Here is a 21,509-nt window from a genome sequence, read left to right on the forward strand (position 1 = left end):
GCACCAGCTATATGTCAAGAACACAGCAAAAGTGAAGATAAGGACCTGAAACAAGGGCCTGACTGCCCCTCCACACACAGAGCAGTGAGTGACTTTCTAGGGCCCAATGTTGAAGTAAATGCAGGGTCCAAGCAGACACAAGTCTGAACGAAGGCTCTCTGTAGGGCACCCCAATACAAAGACAATGAAAAATCCAAGTGAGTTACTATGGCCAACCAGAAACACAAATCCTAACAGATGTGAAATGCAGTAAGACGGTTCTCAATAACACCTAAAACCCACATTAATTTGTACTTACAAAGTACTGACTTCTTGTACACGGTAATATTTCCAGTTACACAGTAATTCCATAGGCCTAGTGCCAACAACCAAGCACATTCCACCCAAAGAATCTGAACAATAAACTCACTTCATTACTTTATAATTACAGACATTTGAATTTTGTCCTAACATCACCTTAAGCTCCTTCTTTCCAGAAAATTCAAAACAAATTTAGAATGTTTCTACCCCCCTTCCCCCTAAAAAGGAGCAAGATTAATGCTCAAAAGGAGACAAAATATTTATGTTGTTTTTTTTTTTCAGGATAAAGGATAATAATAGAACTCAATACTAATTTGAATACCAAAATCACAATTTTAAAGGTTATGAGCCTCTTGCTTTGGGCTGTTTCTCCCTTACTCAGCCACTCAAACAAACTCCTGGTAAACTGTGTGGAACCTGCGTCAATAGAAAACCTTGTGAAAGACCATCATTCCTTACCAACACCAATACCACTGCCTCCCACTCATGAGACAGAACTCTTAGGAAAGCTTAACATGCCTACAGCTAAGAACTGAAGTATGACGTGGTTCTGCTTTAACAAATATTGCATCATCATTCACTTCATGGTTTTCCTGTCACTAGAAAATCAAGGATTGTATATTACTTTTAGGGGGAAAAAAGTTACTGTTTCAAGCAATCTAAATAATAGGCAGAAACTAAATTCTTAATTCAAAAATGTTAATCCTCCCTCGCAACTAATCCAAGAGCCCCTCTTCAGTAACCTTTAATCCCACCTCTCAGCTAATATAGGAGCCCCTCTTCAGTAAGCCAGGGAAGACCACTGGACAGACACTACAGTCACAAAGCCCGTGACCTATCGTGGACAGTTTGGGTTGATGTACCCACATCCTTGAAACCTTCCACCCTCTTGTTCCCTACTTCACCAACCACACCTGATTTTCTAAGGGGGAACCATGAATGGAACGGAAATAGAGAATTTTATAGTCATTTATTTCAAAAAAGAATGCAGAAATAAAAGACTGGGCACTGGGTACTATGCAAAGCACAAAAGTGTTAAGAATTCATCAGTTATACCCAAAGGCACATTAAAAGCAAGAATATCAGGCACTTCCTTTCTAAATCTAATGTCAAAAAATAAGTAATTTTTTAAATCAGTATTTCTAGCAGTTTATAGACGAAAAAGAAAAACATAGAAGCCCAAAATATTCTTCATTCAGTCATCCTTTCATAACTAAGGCTTATTAAAATCTAAGTATTAACCTGACTACAGCTCAAAGTCCCACTACTCAACCATTAGGACATTTGCTAAAGAATTTAACACTGTCACCCTTCCCTACTGGTTTTTAAAACAAATCAAAACCTGTACTAAAAACCTGTAACTTGAAAAAAGTTTCAGAAAAGCTCCTTAGTTCTATTAAACAGAGTACTAGGAAAGCATTCTTGGGAAACCATGGGACTTTTGAGTTATCTTCACTGTATATCAAACACCTAGCTATCATTTTACTATAATACTAAATCCTTTTTCTCCAAAAAATGTAAAACTTACAGGAATGAAAAGACCTATCCTCTCACCTGGTTTCACATTATGTCTGGAAACAATAACTTTGAGGAAAAGTGAAACCTACTTCCTTCTAAAGAATTCTCTGGGAGAAGAAAAAACATTTATTTTACTCTCAGCATTTCCTGGTTGCATGATTTCAATGGTCTCTGAATTCTAATTTAGATGAAATAGTACTTAATTAACCTCTATCTTAAATCCAAAAGCAAACCACTATACAGACCTGCACAGATTATTCAAAATGTCTTGTCTAGCTAAACAAACATAGGCAGAAAATTTTAAATATAGTATCAAATACTTAAATAAACAAAAATGTAAAGCCATTTATATTCTAGGTGGTCTCCCAAACTGAAGAAGGAAGATGAGAAAAGGTGGAAACTCGGTATGTGTGCTCTGCCGGGCCACCTGCTCTCGTTAGTAAACATTCCCTAATGAGGCACTTTTTATGGATTATTGGTCACATTGTTTAATTAACTAAAATCTAAAATTTTGAGTTCTTAAATTTAAAAACTGGAAACGGAGAGAGGTTCAGGAAAATGTAATTTGGTTGGGACTCAATTTAACACATTTTTTCAAGACCACATGACAGTAACAGTGAATAAAGTGGACTCATGGTAAGTGCAGAAAACATAGATGGCTGAGGGAAAACTCACAGGCAGCGACTCTGAATCAGTACCGGCTGCCTCCACAGGGGCACAGTGATTCATCAGGAGGGGCAACAGTCTCCTCATTTGGTAGGTTGTAATCCTACTGATTACATTAAAATCATCACTGCTGCATGCCTCAAAAACTTCTATATCAAGTACCTTTACTCCTCCAATTAGCACAGTTTATAATAATGCTATGTCATACATTATACAAAGATATGCTGGGCTTAAAATAAAGCAAGAAATAATTGAAATGTTTAATGTACAGAATACTGACATTAAACATAATTGTCACTAATTAATTATTCAACTTTCTGAATGTACTGCCTCACTGAAATTTCATTATTGAGCACATAAAAACATGAGCTACAATTATCCTTTAAATAGACAACATCGCGAATAACTTGGTCTTCTGCCAAGGAATGCTTCTTTGCTTCCCAAAAAAGAAAAAAGGAAATCAAAGGATTTCTATATTTAAGTTATAGATAATATAAAGAGAACAGAAAAAATCAAATCAAAGAAAGAAGTCACAGAGAAATACAGTTCATGTGCTCTGAATAGAAAGCAATATCCTCTAGGATATTTTTTAAAATTGAAGTTTTGAATTCACAATTACACAATTCAGCAGATCTGTATAATAAAATAATAACAGGGAAATCCTTAGTACCACATGGTAACAACTTCTGTCTCAAACAATAAAACAGATGATGGAAAAGGTGACAGTAAGAATAAAATGGAGTTTCCACATTTGTGCCACTAAACACCTTCACTGTTTTCAAATGATCCGAAACCGATTTTAAAAACCTCTACATGATGTAAGAAAAGGAGTATTTGTGTGTGCTAAACTGAAACTGAGCATTTAAAGTCACTGAAGAAACATCTTCTGAGTGACATCTCATCTGTAACAGGGTGCTGCTTCAGATGGAAAGGCATGTGTGTTCAAGTGAGTTAGTACTTACCCTGCGTGTTTCTAAAATCTGAACCTTAATTCTAAGGCTTAAAAGATAGAAACAACAGTAAAATAGTGAACTAACTTTAAAACTACAACAAAATCTTCACCTATGACAACTTGTAAAGTATTACTTTTCTCTATTTAACAGATGCTTGTTACTATGTCAAGCTGTATATCCAAGATCTACATCGAGAATTCCTACAATTCTCTTAAGTAGTGTCACTTTACCACTAGTAGCTTTCATTAAGAGACTAAATTACTGTACATGTTTCAACCATTTTATTGTTGATTTCTTTAGGAGCATTTCACAGATCTGAGGTTACAATGACATCTGGCCTTAAGTGCTTTAGAACTGTATTCAAAGCAAAGCTTTAGCACTAACATGGGTTTCATCAGGTAATAAAAGTTTGTTTTTATTTGACTAAATAAAGCCCAAATTTATACTCATTTTCTTACTGGAAAAGAAATCAAAGCAATGGACCAAAAGGGGCTTCTACTTTTTTAAAAGTAGATATTTCTAAGACACTTACATATGTATTCACAATTTCAAGGTAAATGTTTCTAGTTTCTATTCATCCATAGCGTCCTTTCCATTTGAAATTCTTCAAAGATCCACAATTAAAGGGGGAGGTAAGAGGGGGAGAGTAATATTTTAAAACACATCCTAAGTATCTAAAACAATAACCTGTCACTATTCATAATTGATAAAGAAGCCATCAAAAATATTTCTATTTAGTGAACTAATGACACACAAACTTTAGATAAATACTCCATGTTGTTAAACGACCCTGCAAACAAAGACACACCCTGCTGAGGGAGTGATGCCTCAAGGCATGGAGTGAGGCTGGCAGGGGTATTTACCTTATAGTACCAGTCCTGGAAGCGGCGGCAGCACTCCTCGCTGCAGAAGTCCCGTACCACGCCATCCAGCTCCCTTGTCGCCCCCTTCTTACACAGCTGAGAGCAGTAATTGCAAGTCACACACCTCAGTCCTAAACGCCTTGCAAAGTCCTGTTTGTACAACAGTTTGCAGCCTGAAAAATATAAGGTTTTAGTATTAAAACAAAAACTGATTTTTAAGATAAGAAAGAGTTGACATGTCAAATAGATCACTGGCTTTAGAAAGTGTTTATAAATTCACACATAAAGTCCTCTTTCTCTTCTGATCAAAACTGTGAAATCTAGTATGATCAACACCAGCTTCTGAACAGTGGAATAGAGTGTGGAATATTAGATTTAGAATATCATGCAGGTTCAAATAATTAATGTAGTAAGGCTTTCAAATGTGGTAATGACTCAGAACTGCTATACCTGCTCTGTGCAAATATAATCCTACTTGAGTGTTATCAACACAGCACAAATGGGCATTTAGAGAACTGAAACATGGAGACTGTTGAGAGGCACTGAGCAGACATTCAGCTAAATAGGCATTTTAGCTCAAGTCTCTAACTTCAGGGAAGTAAAACTGGTTTAATGACTTGCCCAAAAGAGCAGTGTTACTCTATTCTTTCATTAAAACACTTCCTTTACCTACTATATAACTGCATTATTTTAACTTATATTTAAATCTTATTTACTCCTTGTATCTTTATAAGGATTAAATAGCCTTCATACTTCTACTCATGATGTGCACGTAAGAATGAACTTCTGCTCTTGTATTGATGAAATCCTACCCACACTTTAATAAGGATGGCAGCTGTTTCCTATGTAATTTACTAGGCCATTACTTATACACCATCCTTATGACTTCTTTTCTATTACTATGAACAATATTTTAAAACATGTTTAATATTTTACCTTTATTAGCTTTATCTAACTAGCTTTTGATGGGAGTACCAGGTATTACATGTTTTGTTATTTTTGACAGGTTCCAGCAGAGAACTAGGTGTAGTTAAGAGAAAGCACAAAATATATTATTAAACATAAAAAAAATACATCCCTTTTAACCTTTTATTGCCCAAAGCTATAAGTTCCTCTAACTGAAAATTATGTTCTTCAATGTCAATTATCGATTTGTTGCTAATTGTCCCTCATTTCCATAAAATCCACATAATCCAAATGGTACAAGACCATTAATGTGTGTGCTAGCCCTTGACAAGGACATGTTCCAACTTGTGAATCACTGAGACTGCCACTGCACAAAAATTCAGGTAGAAGAGCTAAATTAATTTAGTCATTCTTTTCAATGAAGCATATGTCACTTTTCATTAAGCTAAAACCTTCACAGTAATCGTGACTGCTCTTCTCCAGGGTGCTGGACCCACATGTGCAGGAATGCCTGCTGTAGGCAGCGCTGCCTGGAGTCATGGCCTCGTGTGTTGAAGACGCCTGATGATGGACTAAGAGTCTTCTGATACTGCTGTCACTCTACTGCATTTAGGATCTCCCGACCTTGCTCTCGCCTCTAACCAGCAGAAGATATTGATAGAAAAAGAGGATCCAGGAAGAAGGGGAAAAAAACCTGGGAAATAATAGATTAGGACAGCAGGTAGGAAAGCAGAGTCCAGTGCCTGGGGCCATAGAATCGAAGGGAGAGCCACATATAATAAATAAAGAGTCCAAAGCCCATAGCTACAATCCTGATTCCTATCTCTGGAGAATCAGAATGAGAAATGGAGTTCATCTCTATAACCAGCCGCCTGGCACCAGAGCAGCAAGAACTATACATTGAAAGAGGATTTCTGGATGTACTGTTGTAACCAGGGCCAGCATCTCCCTGGCCTCCCAGACTGAAAACCTGGAGGTCTTTTCTGGCTGTGGTGACGCCCGCACTGATACAGGGAGTACCTCTGCAGACCAGCAGTCAACTGGGCAGGGAATGGAGCCAGTGGACAGTAACTAATCCACCTGGAAAATCAACTTTCAGATCACTATTTGCCTGTTTAGAAATGACTTGGTGTGGCAATGCTTTTCTTTTCTTTCACCCTCAAAACTTCCTTGTAATGGAAAAACATGTTATCAAATTCTTAGAGATCAAATACTGTGAGGCCCAGAGATCGATCAATCGATCGATCTATCTATATAGCATTAGTAACAGTAGAAAAGCAAACAATTTTTTTGTTCAGCTATACTAAAATTGTACCGCTACTCTGAACATATTTAGTGATAAAGTTCAAAAATATTTTGGCAAAAAATTAACATTAAATATTAATGAAAGTTATGAACAACACTGTATATACACTTGCCTTCACTACAGAAAGGTCTCTTAACGCCAGAGAAATTTACTGTTTCATGAAGAGTCTTCTCCTCTTGACAGTATTCGCAATATGTAACTATGCAATGCAGCTTCTTATAGTCATCTGAACAAGTTTTGCTGCAGAATTGATGAACTTTGTTCTAAATGCACAATGGGAACCTTGGTAAGTATATGACAACCACCTCAAGAACAAGTTTAAGAAATAAACAAGCCACTTTTACAGAAACAAAGTTAAATCATTATCTACTTAATGTTACAATCCTTAGTGATACATTTCCTATAATAGACCACAGACACCTGATATAACTAATTCACTGCTGTATTTAGACATAGCTCCACAAAATTCAATACCATTAACTACCCTAAAATTACTCAAAGAATAAAAGTGCAAGTATCACTAACAAAAGGTGGCAGTCCAGTGTTGCTAACAGAACTAGAGAAATGGGAAAACAAAGGAAGGTACAACATGGGTAAGCTACAAGTAAGAACAAATACAATAATATGATTTTCACTCAAAAAGAAGTACTCTTTGTGGAGTACAGTCAAGTAGGCTCAGTTGCATTTCTGCCACAGCATGAATAGTAACAGCCCTAGTAGGGGCTACTGCATGGTGTGTGCCCAGTCTAAGCTGGTTCCCTTGAGTGGAGCAGGTTAATAATCACAGAGTTGTGTCTCCTGTCCCCAAACCCACCAGAGCCAGAGTGACTTCGCAAGTAGCCAGCTGAGCAGGGGTAAGGTAACATGTCCAGGGCGGCAGCCTTCACTCTCTTACTACAGAGCACAGAGACGAGGTCCAAACCATCTGCCTGACAGTCACAGCACTATCTGAAGACCAAGGGGACAAAGGCCAAGGTTTTGGAAACACCCCAGGAGTGAGACGAGCTGGCCCACAGAGGACAAGCCCTCCCAGAAGCCTCACTGTCAACCGTGGGACAAGAAGCAAGAGGCCTGTAGAACAGGCTCACTCAGCCTCGTGTAAAGACCCACAGCTGGGAACACAGAATGGGCAGCACCAGCCTGGGGCTGCTGTGGGGACCCTGCTCACCCGGGTGGCCAGGCCCAGTGTGTGCAGGGCCCTTGGCTCCTGTGTGCACTATGCTATGCACCCACCGCCTTCTTCGGCACCCCTTCACTCCCTTCTACAGGCCTAATAACCTTCCTGCTGTGATTTAAAGAGGGGAACGGTCATTGAAAACCATCACTGGTGCCAATAACAGTCTCAAAGAATGACCAATTAAAACGCTCTTAAGACAGCACCAAACAAAATAGCAATACAAAAAAAATTTTAGGGGCAAAATAACGCAACCTCGGATTTCCAAAGTACTTCAGAAATCACATGGTCCCGTTCTGGGGAGCACCTTCTGCCTGAGACTAAGACACCAGGGATGAGCCAACAGCCACTAGTAGGTCTGGCTCAAGGGCAGCGGCTCTTAGCATTACATTTTGTGACCATCTTATATCACACACTCCATGCCCTCGAAAACATGAAAGAATGACTGCAGGTGAACACAGCTCAAGAAGCTGTGTCTAGCTAGGGCCACCCTGTTCCTCCCTCCCTGCCTCCCTCCATCCACTCCTTACTGCCCCTTTCCAAAACAAACATTAATGCTCAGAGTTTCTGCTTTGGCGAAAAGATATGGCAAAGTAAATTAATACACTGGTGAAGACAAGGAAGGGTGGTTAAGAAAGGGAAAAAAAATTCATATTTGGATTCTTTGATAAAACACAACATAAACCTAAGGCAGTATAAGATCCTACAGTTCACAGACAATGCTTATAAACACAGGGTGGGGAGAGAGGTGGGAACAGGAACACTCTACACAGAAGACGCTGTAGGTATGTGGCCAAGCAAAGACTCCTTACATTACCATGAACACGATGTGGAGTATGACTTCAGTGTGCTCTTTGACTTAAAAAGAAACAGGTCCTTCCCTGGTACTATTCCCACATTAAAAAAAAAAAAAAAGGCAAATAATCCAATCTTCACTAAATCTGAAAAACGAACCTTTATTCACTAGGAAATAGCTGCTCAAATGAAAATGCCATGATTACTATACTAGACTTTCACTGTAGCAGAAGATAGCATGCATAAAAAAACATGACTTGCCTCCCATTCCAAGATTTCTGGCTTTGAACAGAAAGAGTTTTTGCAATAGTTGCACTTCAATTGAATATCACTTGGTGCTACAAACTGGCCATTGGGAGACGACTGCATGCTGAGAGCCTAAAACAGAGCACAAGATACAACAAGTCTGAGGCGGTTTTACAAGTTTTGTTTGTGACAACCATCGAGTATCAACTAGATCCAGAAAATAATACACATCTTTAAGTTCTTATCTCAACATATAAAATGACATTTTTGAATTTTGTCTTTAAAAATACTAGTATACTAAGTTTAGTTTGATGAAACTGAATTTCATTTTTTACCACACAATTTCTATTAAAGATGAAAAAAGAAAAATTAGTTCAACTGTGATTTTTTTCTTTAATATAAACAAATAATAAATAGTGAGGTTGCTCCACCAAGTCCTGAACCAGTAACTAAACACAGGAAGAACGCAATTCCCAACTCTGCCTGTAACAGCTGATACGGCAATCATTTTCATTCCAAGTACATCCATGAAAATAGTCTTTTCCTAATTTTTCTCAATGTTTTTTACATGCAATGTTGGAGAGGAAAAGATTTGTACAAGGGGACAATAGAGGACAGGATGGTTCGCTGGCATCAATAACTCAATGGACACGAGTTTCAGCAAACTGTGAGATGGTGAAGGACAAGGAAGCCTGGCGTGCTGCAGTCCATGGGGTCACAAAGAGTCGGACATGACTGAGTGACTGAACAACAATGAATGGATAACCAGGAATTTCAGTTTCATTACACTTTAAAGAGTTAAAAGGATTTACAGGTTGGAGTGAGATAAGCAAACATGAGTGTCCCATGTCTTTAAGAATTTTCTACAGTTTGTTGTGATCCACACAGTCAAAGGCTTTAGCATAGTCAATGAAGCAGAAGTAAATTTTTTTTTTTTTAATCTCCCTTCTTTTTCTATGATCTAGTGGATGTTGGCAATTTGATCTCTGTTTCCTCTGCCTTTTCTAAATTCAGCTTGAACATCTGAAAGTTCACGGTTCACATACTGTTGAAGCCTGGCTTAGAGAATTTTGAACATTACTTTGGTAGCATGTGAGATGAGAGCAACTGTGCGGTAGTTTGAACATCCTTTGGCATTGCCTTTCTTTGAGACTGACATGAAAATTTACCCCTTCCAATCCTGCGGTCACTGCTGAGTTTTCTAGATTTGCTGGCATGCTGAGTGCAGCACTTGAACAGCATCATATTTTAGGATTTGAAATAGCTCACCTGGAATTCCATCACCTCCACTAGCTTTGTTCGCAGGGACGCTTCCTAAGGCCCACTTGACTTCAAACTCCAGGATGTCTGACTCAAGGTGAGTTACACATCATGGTTATCCAGGTCATTAATACCTTTTAGGTATAGTTCTGTGTATCCTTGCCAACTCTTCTTAATTTCTTTTGCTTCTGTTAGGTCTTTACTGTTGCTGTCATTTATCATGCCCATCTTTGAATGGAATATTCCCTTGATGTCACCAATTTTCTTGGAGAGATTTTAGTCTTTCCCATTCTATTTTTTCCCTCTATTTCTTTGCATATTTACTTAAGAAGGCCTTCGAATTTCTCCTCGCTATTCTTTGGAACTCAAGTTCAGAAGGGTATACCTTTCTCTTCTCTTCTTTCATCAGCTATTTGCAAGGCTTCCTCAGACAACTTTACCTTCTTACATTTATTTTTCTTTTGAATGTACACTGCCTGCCTGTACAATGTTACAAACCTCCATCCATAGTTCTTCAGGCACTCCATCAGATCTAATCCCTTCAGTCTATTTGTCACTTAAACTGTATAATCATAAGGGATTTAATTTAGGTCATACCTGAATGGTCTAGTGGTTTTTCCTACTTTCTCCAAACTGAGCCTGAATTTTGCAATAAGGAGCTCATGATCTGAGCTACAGTCAGCTCCAGATCTTGTTTTTGCTGACTGTATAGAGCTTCTCTATCTTAAGCTACAACGAATATAATCAATCTAATTTCGGTATTGACCATCTGGTGATGTCCATGTGTACAGGCATCTCTTGGGTTTTTGGAAAAGGGGTGTTTGCTATGATCAGCATGTTCTCTTGACAAAACTCTATTAGCCTTTGTTTTGTACTCCAAGGTCAAACTTGAGTGTTATTCCAGGTACCTCTTCACATCCTACTTTTCCATCCACTTAGCACAAAATAAAACCTTCCCTTTAAGAGTCCGATGTTACTCAAACCATCTATTAAGACCACACTGCACAGCAGGCACTGAGCACAATGACACTGTGTGAAAGTCAATCAAGAAAAATCTCAGTGAAAAACAGAGCCAAGAAGCCTGGTCGGCTCACCCCACAGACCCTAGCAGGAGGGAGACTGTCTCCATGGACAGCAAGAACTCAGATTCTCACCAGCCTCCAGGTAACTTGGGCTCAAAACCAACCCCAAGGCAACCCTAACCCTCCTTTGATCTCCAGACTTGTCTGTGGTGCCTCCTGGTTGGCTATTTCTAAATGAACTCGATTTTGCTGGCTAGACCACCTACCCTTTTGTTTTAAAGGTTGATAACTAAAATATATTTTCCTTCAAGATCAGTATCACAAATAACAGTTAAGTCAATTTGAGTACCCACACTAAGTAGATCACTGGTAAAGTCATACCTGCTCTAGCTCCAGAATCTCCACCCTCCAATCTGACCGTCAACAAAACCATGTAAAACTTAGCATGTTAAATACAGATGAAGTCATGTCACAATGTTCATTTTCTACCTATATTTTATCAGAAGCATTAAGCAAAATAAAGAACAAACCTGGAATTTAGCCACACAACTGGAATTACAAAAGTTATACAACTTTCCATCAGGCATTGTGGCTTGATACTGAGGTAAAGAGTTCCGCTTACAAAAATGGCAAATAATTCCCAAACCTAAGAGAGAAAAAGTATATATCAGATTTTTTATGAAATAGCCAAGGTTTTTCCTAAAAATCTTAATTGACCTCTCAGACTAGTCTACTAATGAAACTTTCTATATACTATTCTTAATTTCTGAGATTAATTGCACCTTAAAAAAATACTGTCATAAGAGTCTGATACCATGTCTCCAAAACATACACAGATACATGAAACAATCTCATTTTAGATAATGTTTAAATGGAAAAACAATTTTAGCTAAGAACACAGGCATGGACAAACTCCACCAATAATTTAAAAACTAAATGATCAAAACCATTAAAAATTTTTTACATTAACAAAGTTTAGTGTGATGATAAAATTAAACCATTTATGTGGTTTAAAATGAGCATAAAAAGAGGAGAAATCGTTAAGAAATTATTAATATTAAAGTTCTTAAACCTTCCAAATACCTGAAACTTACTTTGTGATTTTGCATATTTTGTCTTGTGACTGTTCATGCAAGCAGTTGAACAATATGGCTCCATATACCCATTAGGACCTATACACTGAGTCATATCAAAAAACCTGCACTGTGTTCGGCAACCAGTACAAGTGGTCAGTTTTCCATATTTCTAAAATTTGAAACATAAAAAGAAAATTAAGAATTTAACTAGAAAGTATTTTTCATTATACTTTTTCTCTCTGTAAAACAATTTTGTTCATTTCTCATCAGGCTTAGTGGGTCAAAAGTGTCTTCATCTGAGGCTGAGTTTATTGCAATGCAGCTATATTAGGGTCAAACAAAAGTATGATCTAAGCTAAGTCTCCTTCAAAAATAGTGGTTTTCCCTATTAAGTTAAACTAAATCGTTACACATAAGTAAACAGAAACTGAAAATCTAAGGCAAACTGTTTACCCGTTCACCATGATGACACACTTCCTCGTCTTATGGTAGAACAAATTAATGAATCCTAATAATCAAACAACTACAGTCCTTCAAAGGAATAATCTGAAGATGTTAAAATACTTTTTCCATTGAGCTGCTGCTATTTCAAGCACTCTGATACTTCCCTTAAAACTGATTTACCATGCTTCTACTACATTAAAACCTCATTCAACCAACATAAAACACAGAAACATTTACATTTTTTAATTAAAAAAAAATTCAAAATTATTTTTGGTTATTAGAGCTAATAATTAAGTTGATAGGTAATAATAAAGTCAATTGGGACAAACGTGAATACTGGCCAACCCTGTGTAGTTGAGAGAACAAGGAGAGAGTGAAGGAGGGAAGGCACAGGAGGCCCACTCTGGAATCTACTGGACAAAAGCAGCATCACTGCACAGTCTCCAACACACCCAGAGGCTGGTGTGTCTATATACAAGAATCACCTTGAAGTCAAACAAACCTAAAGGCAAACCTTTAACTGCAACTTTTATTTGATGTTTTTTCCTGAGTGGTAACAGAACTATCATAATCAGTTACATCAAATGTAACATTTCACCATGCAAAGTAATCATCTTTTCAGTCCTCTGCATTTGCAGACACAAGCTCATCACATGGAAGGGACTTGAACATCCGTCCTTCCACATGATGTTTAGATTGTTTCCCTTTTCTTTGCACCCAACACCATGCAGTACAATATGATGATATAAGAAGGCCTCAGGACATTCCATGGACAAATGAATAAGAGATGTCAGGGGAAAATGACAATCAGGCCAAAAATAACAAAAAATGAGCAAACTGCATGGATAAATCTCACAAATGCCACAGGATTTGAGAAAACAAAATAATAAACTGAAGGTAAAAACATTAGGCAAAAACAACAACACTGATAAAAGAGAAAAACTTCCTCAGCATACAATAAATGGAAAAGTTATGAGAAAACAGCTATTTACATTCCAGGAATGCATGTCATATTCATACTGGTTCCTTATTTACTCAAACAACACCTAGAGGAAGCCATAAACATTACTTCTCCAAGTGGAAACCAACTCATCTCCTTATTCAATCTCTGAAAGGCTTAAAAAAAAAAAAAAAAAAAAAAACCACCCAGAAAAACTTATCAACAACAAAAGAATGCTAACATGGAAAAAAAAAAAAGAAAAACTGCAAACCTGTTAAGTGATTATGATTCTCCCAAGGTTATAGGACAATAGAGGAAAAGGCTGGTTTTTTGTTTGGAACAAAATATATTTTCCTGGAGCCTAATATATACGTTTTATATTGGAAGGAAAAAAAATCAGTAAGACAAGGAAAAAACAAAAGAATGTTTAAAATCTGGCACCACAGCACAAATAAGGAATACTAAAAATATCAGACACCTGCCATTGTGTCACAGATCTACACAGAGAAAAGCAAAGTGGCTCTCAGCAGTGGACGTAAGACCTCCACAAGGCAGCTCCTAGGAAGAACTGTCTTACCAACATAACTGAGGCCCAATCATCCACGCTAACCTACATTACATGTTTTAACTTATCAGAAATATCCTTCAAGTTGACAATGACTTCACTGTCAGAATGGCTAAAGTATCAATCATTAGTAACTTTAAGACATACCAAAAAAAAGTAAACCAATTAACTTGGGTCAAGTAAACAAGAAGCTAAGCAACTGATCCCCACTAAGAAATAGTTCTGTGTGAAGACGGTGAGAAAGACAGAATCATCAATACTGAGAACACTATAACCTTTACATTTGCCACTACTCCACCTAACGGGAGAGTATTAGCGAAAAAAACATACACTGTCATGCCGAATTTTCTCTGCTTCCGATGTAAACAATCAACATAATCATATTTAAACCTCATGCTTCTATAAATATGCACTGAATGGTTTAAGAACAAAATTAAGTGAAATAAATTCACAATTATTACATTCCCCATTCAGGTATGGGGGAAACGTACTTATAAATTCAGTTAAAAAAAAAAAAAAGTACAAGGTAGATCTGCTTGAAACAGCACTGGTGTAAAAAGTAAAAATAATGGGGTGTTTATGGCAAATAGACTCATTTCCAGTCTACTCACTGAAAAAAAGTGCCTTATTAACCAACTCCACAGGAATATAAAAATCCATCACATGATTCCAAAACTTTCCCCTATTTTTTCCTTTACTATGTAAGCAAAGTATCTCATTTATTACATTTTTAACCAAGTGAGTGGACAGCAGTGATAGGTGCTCAAGCAATAAAGGCTGGATGGAGTTGTAACTGCAAATCTAACCCAGGAAATGGGCATGTGTGTGGCTGCACAAAACCAACTCCTGGCCGCATCCAGAAACAACTGAAAGCTAACTTGTGTCCACAACACTGCATAAAGAAACATACCCCTTCAAATTCATTAACATCCAACTGAACGATATGCAGCTTTGTTTTTCATTCCTATTAGAGGCAATAAACCACACTAGTTAGCAGAACATGTGACTTTGTCAAAAATAAAAATTCCCAACTTTTTATCTATACTGGCAGGTGTATCAATGTATCACAGATGTCAACCTCAAAAAAATTAGTTATTAAACACTATACCTTGCTACTTAATGCATTAATACCATGTGCATAAATCACATTTCATTTAATACTTTTAAAACTATATTTTGAATAACTGGTCCTATTTGTAATCATAGATATTTTCTTTATGCATCTAACAGCGTTCTGAGAATCCATCTAACCATGTTACCAAAGGAGTCCAAAGCATAAGAATAGTGAAGAACTAAATCTGTGGAAGAGAGGCAGTGGTAAACTGTCAACAATGACATGATATTATACTAATTTCTATACTAAGTGAAGATTAAGAGATAAATTCAAGCAAACCTTGTACTTCATTCATTCAAAAAAATAACCCTGAAATTCTTCCTTCATGTTGCAAGATGTTTGTGCAGAAAAATAGATCTAAAAAATTTACACCATCATGCTTTTCTTCACTATTGTATAGTTTACAGTTTTTCTTTCAATACCTATATACTAGTTTTGCAATTTTTAGAATTTTTCTAATTTGACAACAGATGCTAAAAATAGTGAAAAAGTTTGCTGAGCAACATGGTATTTACATAGTATAAAATATATCCCATCAAAATAACTTATATATGGAGGGAAAAACAGCAACTGCCCTGGAGAAATGGGACAGCGCCCCCTTGACCGAGTGAGCCAAGCCAATGCACAAGAGCGGACAGCAGACATCACGTGCCTGCTGGTCTGACGCTGCACAAGGATGTGTACTGCCTAGGTATTCGTGCCCACCATGCCCACCTCAGTGGGATCCTGAGAAAACAGCACACAAACCTAACTCAAGGGCGCTTCACCACCTGTCCTGCAGTGCTCAGAAATATCAAGGTCACGAAAGACCTTGGAACCAGACAGACCAGGGACCAGTTCAGAAGTCCCTTATATAAAATGGTATAGTATGCACATCTCCCTCAATTATGTATAATAACTAAAACAATGTAAATGATATGTAAACAGCTGACAGTGTGTAGCAAATTTAACTTGTGATTTTCGGAAGTTCCTGGAATTTTTTGCCACACCCCCACCCCCAACACATTTTCAGTCAATTGAATCCACTAGATGTAGAACCTGTGTAATAAAGGGCCAACTGTACAACTCTCTAAAACATAGAAATTTTATATAAAAAGGACATTATGAAATGAGTAGGCAAAGCTATTAAAAGAGCTACTATGATAAATATGTTGACATACTCAAGAAACCCATGGAGGAACAACATGAACATAATGAGGCCAGAAATAGAGGACATAAAAAAGACCCAGACAGAACCTCTAGAGATGACACAAAGGCCAAGCCAAAAACTACACCACACGGAACTAACAGTTGGTTAGAAATGATGAGTAAAACCAGTAAAACCAAAGAAAGTCTCTACAAGGAAGCAAGAAGGAAAACAAGACTTAAAAATCTTAATAAGTAATGAGCCACTTCGACCAGGAGCAGGAGCAGGAAGTCTAGCACACCTGGAACTAGGGTCTCAGGAGGAGAGAGGGAGAAACTGAAAAAAAGGTTTCTTTAAATAATGGCTTATGACTCTGGATTAGATGTTATATAAATCTTTTTTCCAATCTGCTATAACAGACATTAACAAACAAATTTTCAATAAAGTCTATAGATGAACCAAACAGCAGTATTAGATTAATTAAAAATGTCTTATTTTGATTGCTGTACTACAATTTTAATTACTGTTAATTGTATACATTTATTATTCAAATACTAATTTACTCATGCAGCTGAACAAATATAGATTTGGCAACAGTTTTTGAAAGAAAGGGTTTTTTTTCCCCCTCTTTCAGGTAGGTCCAAGAGAAGGACTTTTATATTCTACATTTAAATGCTCACTGTGGTCAAGGACTATGAGTTAAAAATCTGTATCTTAAACTAATGTTTAATAACATAAATACCTAAAATCAATAGAATACATTACAAGAAAACACACATAATATTTAGTGAAATGAAAATTTGTTTGTCTGAAGAGATAAAGAAAATGATCATCATCATGACAGATTTTAAGTTCAGAAACGTTAATATGCTTCCAAATGGACATGATTCTCAGACACACAATAAGGCAGCATCAGCATGTATCATGTGGAGGCCATGGCCAGGCCACACTTCCACTTACCTCAGGCTGCGTGAGGAAAGAGTCTGGTGTGTGATCTCGAACCTCCTTTAGGAAGCCTGGATGGCTACCTACCTAAAAGAAGATTTTAAAAGGCTTTATTTATTTGATTTTTTTTTTAACTGAAGGATAACTGCTTTACAGAATTTTGTTGTTTTCTGTCAAACCTCAACGTGAATCAGCCATAGTTATACATATATCCCCTCCCCTTTGAACCTCCCTCCCATCTCCCTCCCCATCCCACCCCTCTAGGTTGATACAGAGCCCCTGTTTAAGTTTCCTGAACCATACAGCAAATTCCCACTGGCTGTCTATTTTACATATGGTAATGTAAGTTTCCGCATTACTCTTTCCACACATCTCACCATCTCCTTCCTTCTCCCCATGTCCATAAATCTATTCTCTGTGTCTGTTTCTCCAAGGCTGCCCTGCAAATAAATTCTTCAGAACCATTTTTCTAGATTCCATATGTGTGCATCAGAATACAACATTTATCTTTCTTTCTGACTCACTTCACTCTGTCTAATAGATTCTAGGTCCATATAAAAAGATATAAAGAAAGGCTCCCAGACTGAAAGGTCAACCAGCAACCTGTAAAAGCTGATTTTTAATTACCTATTTCGTGACTTAAAACAACCTCATCCAACTTTACAAACACCTGTCTGCTCTATCCTAGTGCCAATGCCCAGCTTACAGAATAATTATTACATAACTTAAATGATCCTATAAAAAAATAAGGCCCAGATGATGGTCACTATTTTTAACTAAGGTATGTACATTATTTTAGACATTGATGCTATTTGCACACTTAGTAGTCTAAAAGTCTCGCTTTAATATTCATTCTGCTGCCTGCCATATGGGAGACCTGGGTTCGATCCCTGGGTTGGGAAAATCCCCTGGAGAAGGGAGAGGCTACCCACTCCAGTATTCTGGCCTGAAGAATTCCATGAACTATACAGTCCCTGGGGTCGCAAAGAATCGGACACTACTGAGCGACTTTCAGTCAGTCAATCAATCTACTGCAGTAGTCTGGAACTGAACCCAAACATCTCTGAGCTGTGCCTGTGCCAGGTTATTCACCATCGGTTATCTGTAGCAGCAAAACAACGGAGATAATATGCAATACCATCCACAGCAAAGTAACCAAATAAACAACAGTCAGCCCAGTGTTGTCTTGTATACTGGTGATCACTGGCTTTTGGGAGGTGAGAGGAAACACCATAATCCACACGGCACCAGCATAAAATGAACATGAAGTCGGGGAGGGAGACACGGATGCACTCCATTACTACAATATTGCCACCACACAAATACAGTCATGGAAATAACTTCAAGAGCACAGATAACAATTAAAATATAATAAAATAATTAGGAATTTCTAAGTTTTAAGTATTTATTTTCTTTGTTTTCAATACTCTGTCTCCCCCTCCACCCCAAATACATTATCTTTAAGCTCTTACTCCCAATGAGACTGTATCTGGAGTAGGGGCTTTAGGGAGGCAGTCAAGACTAAATGAAGTCCTACAGGACACTCTTTCTCCTGAGCACAGAGGACAGACCACATGAGGTCACAGAGAGAAGGCTCCCTACAAGTCTGGCAGAGCGGCCTCACCAAAATCACCCTGGAAGGGCACCTTGATCTTTAAGCCGCCAGAACTGTGAGAAAGAAAATTCTTGGCTGTCTGAACCCCTCAGTATTTTGTTATGGCAGTCCTAGCAGATTAATACAAATGAAATTTATAAGTTTCTCAAACTTAATTTTTAACCAGCTCACAAAATACCTAAAACCTAAGCCGTGAAAAAAAGAATAAGGAATATATTGACAGGGGATGCGTCCAAGATACAAATGTACAGTAAAGCACATACAGTATGCTCCCTTTTGTACAGGAAAAAAAGAGAAACTAAGAACAAATTATTTCCTTAATTTTTCAGAAAGAACAGAAAATAGAATACTATCAAAAATTGATATGTATAAAGAATAAGTGGGAACCAACAGACGAAAAAAATGGGGGCCAACTTCTGACTTTTGAAATCATTAAAAAATAAACTAAATCAAAACATCTTAAATTTCAAATTAATATTACAAATGAAATAAGATAATCATTCCTAAGCATTAATAATCTGAAAAATCATATTTATGACCCCTTTCCACCACCCCAAAAAAATTCAAAACAAGAATCACTTTGGTAAGCATTTACCTATGGTAAAATCACAACCTTATTTCCAACCATCTACATATATTTCCACATTTATCTGATAAGGTTATCTCTAAGATGTTAATAATGGAATTAAATGAGATCCCAAGATAAATCTAGTTATTAAATGCTGTTAAGGGTAAAACTATCATAGCAATTTAAAAACACACTCAAACCAGTGGTGAATTACCTGCTTGTATTCACTGACACAACTCTGGCAGCAAAACCTCTTTTGCTGACCATCAACGACCAGGACATTGTTCCCAGCTCCTTTGCTGGGCAGGTACTCGCCACACTGCTCACAGCAGTTCATTATAAGGCCATTAGCCATCCTGTATCTGTTAAAGCAATGGTCACTGCACAGCTTATGAGTCATGTTTTTAAAGCTAACTTCATGGCGAATCTAAAAGAAAAACAACAAGCAAAATTTTAAAACACAAATTAATACACAACATGTAGCTTAAGTCACAAGGTGCTCCAACAGAAAGAAAATGCCTCTTTTTCTATGTAAGTCTTGTTTAGGAAAAGGGCAAAACAAAGTACATTTCATTTCTAAACTTTTTTTTAGCAAACACATGGAATACACGTATGGCAGGCAGCAGGGAGGACCACCAGGATCATAATACAAACTTCTCTAAGAGTTCTCTATAAGTGATAGGAAGCAACCCAGTCTGGGTAGTATAAAACTTCTAAAACAGATTGGAAATCTTTAGCTAAATCCAAACGGAAATATAAAGTACACTGCTACACAGAATAGGGAGAACTATTATAAATAATTCAAATAAGGATGGATACACAGATTTCTTATTTCATAAAATGCCAAAACCATAATATATTTTTAATGAAATCCTCCAAAATATCCCCACCACTTATTTCACTGCTTAGACATGACTGTTGCCTCTTGTTTGAAGTTTAGCACCATTTAAACACTATGGTTTTGTCTGTGAGTGCTCCCAACATCAAGGAAAAAGTCAACTGATGCTATATTTCAATTTTTTCATAACTGCATAAAGGGATAGTTATAAGACAGATTTCATATACCCTCACTTTTAAGAAAACACACACTGATGATATATCGTTAACAGTTAAAGTAAAAAACATTCCTATTAATCAGAACTAAGTGATAAAGCACAGAAATACAAACCTCTGTTAGTTTACCACAAATTGTACATCTTGATTTATTCAGAGCTCCTTTAGTAGGATTCTGTTTGTCTTCATAGAGAGACAGACAAGATGTGCTACAGAACTCCTGGAAGGATTCACTCGAGTCCACTTGAGCAACAATGGTTCCTTTCATTGTAGTTATATCTCTGAAAAGCAGCAAAGTCAAGCTCCACTTAAAAATAAATCAAATACAAAAAAAGTAAGTGACATTTTTAACTTCCATAAATTGGAACCATTTTTAGATTCATTAAATCACCTTTACTATGTAAAAACTCTTGGTTCAGAAAAATATGATGAACACAGAAGCTTGAGAAGCAGTACTATTAAACCCCAGCCACCACTCAATTCATCTTCAAGCTCCTTAACAAGGCTTTCAGACACTGGAAACACTTTAAAAAAAGGTTTTTGTTATAAATGTGGAGTTTAATGTCAAGGCCTAATTTACTGAGGTATAAATTATGATACCTAGGCAATTTTCCTCTCCAGGTAAGCAGAAAGCATGAGGTATCTAGGTCACAGGAATACAACATTCTTTTAGAGCACAAAAGTGAATTTAAATACATCCCATAACCCAGAATAACCCCGCTGACCATTCTGTACAGCTCTCAACTACAATTAAAATGTTAAGAAACCACCACATTGATGACTTCCAAAATTTTCCTTTAATTCTGAATTTTCAGGTCTTATACTACTGTATGCAAGTCTATTACTGTAAAGCAACCAAAAAATGTATAACAATTGCACCAATATTTGAATTTACTAAGCTTACACAGGGCACTCAGCCCTTTCCAAATTTCTAAGATCTAAAATATCTTCACAAACATGGGCTGCTCAAGAGATGGTACAGAAAATCCATCTGCTTGACCTTGTACAAAACATGCCATATTCATCTTATTTTTAACTAGTGAGGCCAGACATA

At 37.1% G+C, this 21,509-nt stretch overlaps 1 protein-coding gene across 2 annotated transcripts in view; it reads right to left on the bottom strand.

Annotated features, from left to right (window-relative positions):
• Positions 1-21,509, bottom strand: part of ZMYM2 (zinc finger MYM-type containing 2) — a 63,317-nt gene that overhangs the window by 15,486 nt on the left and 26,322 nt on the right. For both annotated transcript variants that reach the window (XM_068984602.1, XM_068984601.1), the window contains 8 exons: positions 20,571-20,736; positions 19,617-19,829; positions 17,235-17,306; positions 12,104-12,254; positions 11,540-11,655; positions 8,743-8,859; positions 6,625-6,775; positions 4,301-4,473 (listed from right to left, as the gene is read on the bottom strand). In XM_068984602.1, the coding sequence (XP_068840703.1) occupies positions 4,301-4,473; positions 6,625-6,775; positions 8,743-8,859; positions 11,540-11,655; positions 12,104-12,254; positions 17,235-17,306; positions 19,617-19,829; positions 20,571-20,736 (1,159 nt within the window). The remainder of the gene's footprint in view (positions 1-4,300; positions 4,474-6,624; positions 6,776-8,742; positions 8,860-11,539; positions 11,656-12,103; positions 12,255-17,234; positions 17,307-19,616; positions 19,830-20,570; positions 20,737-21,509) is intronic.

This window comes from Capricornis sumatraensis, chromosome 12 (assembly GCF_032405125.1).
Source record: "Capricornis sumatraensis isolate serow.1 chromosome 12, serow.2, whole genome shotgun sequence".
In the NCBI taxonomy this organism is placed as follows: Eukaryota; Metazoa; Chordata; class Mammalia; order Artiodactyla; family Bovidae; genus Capricornis; species Capricornis sumatraensis.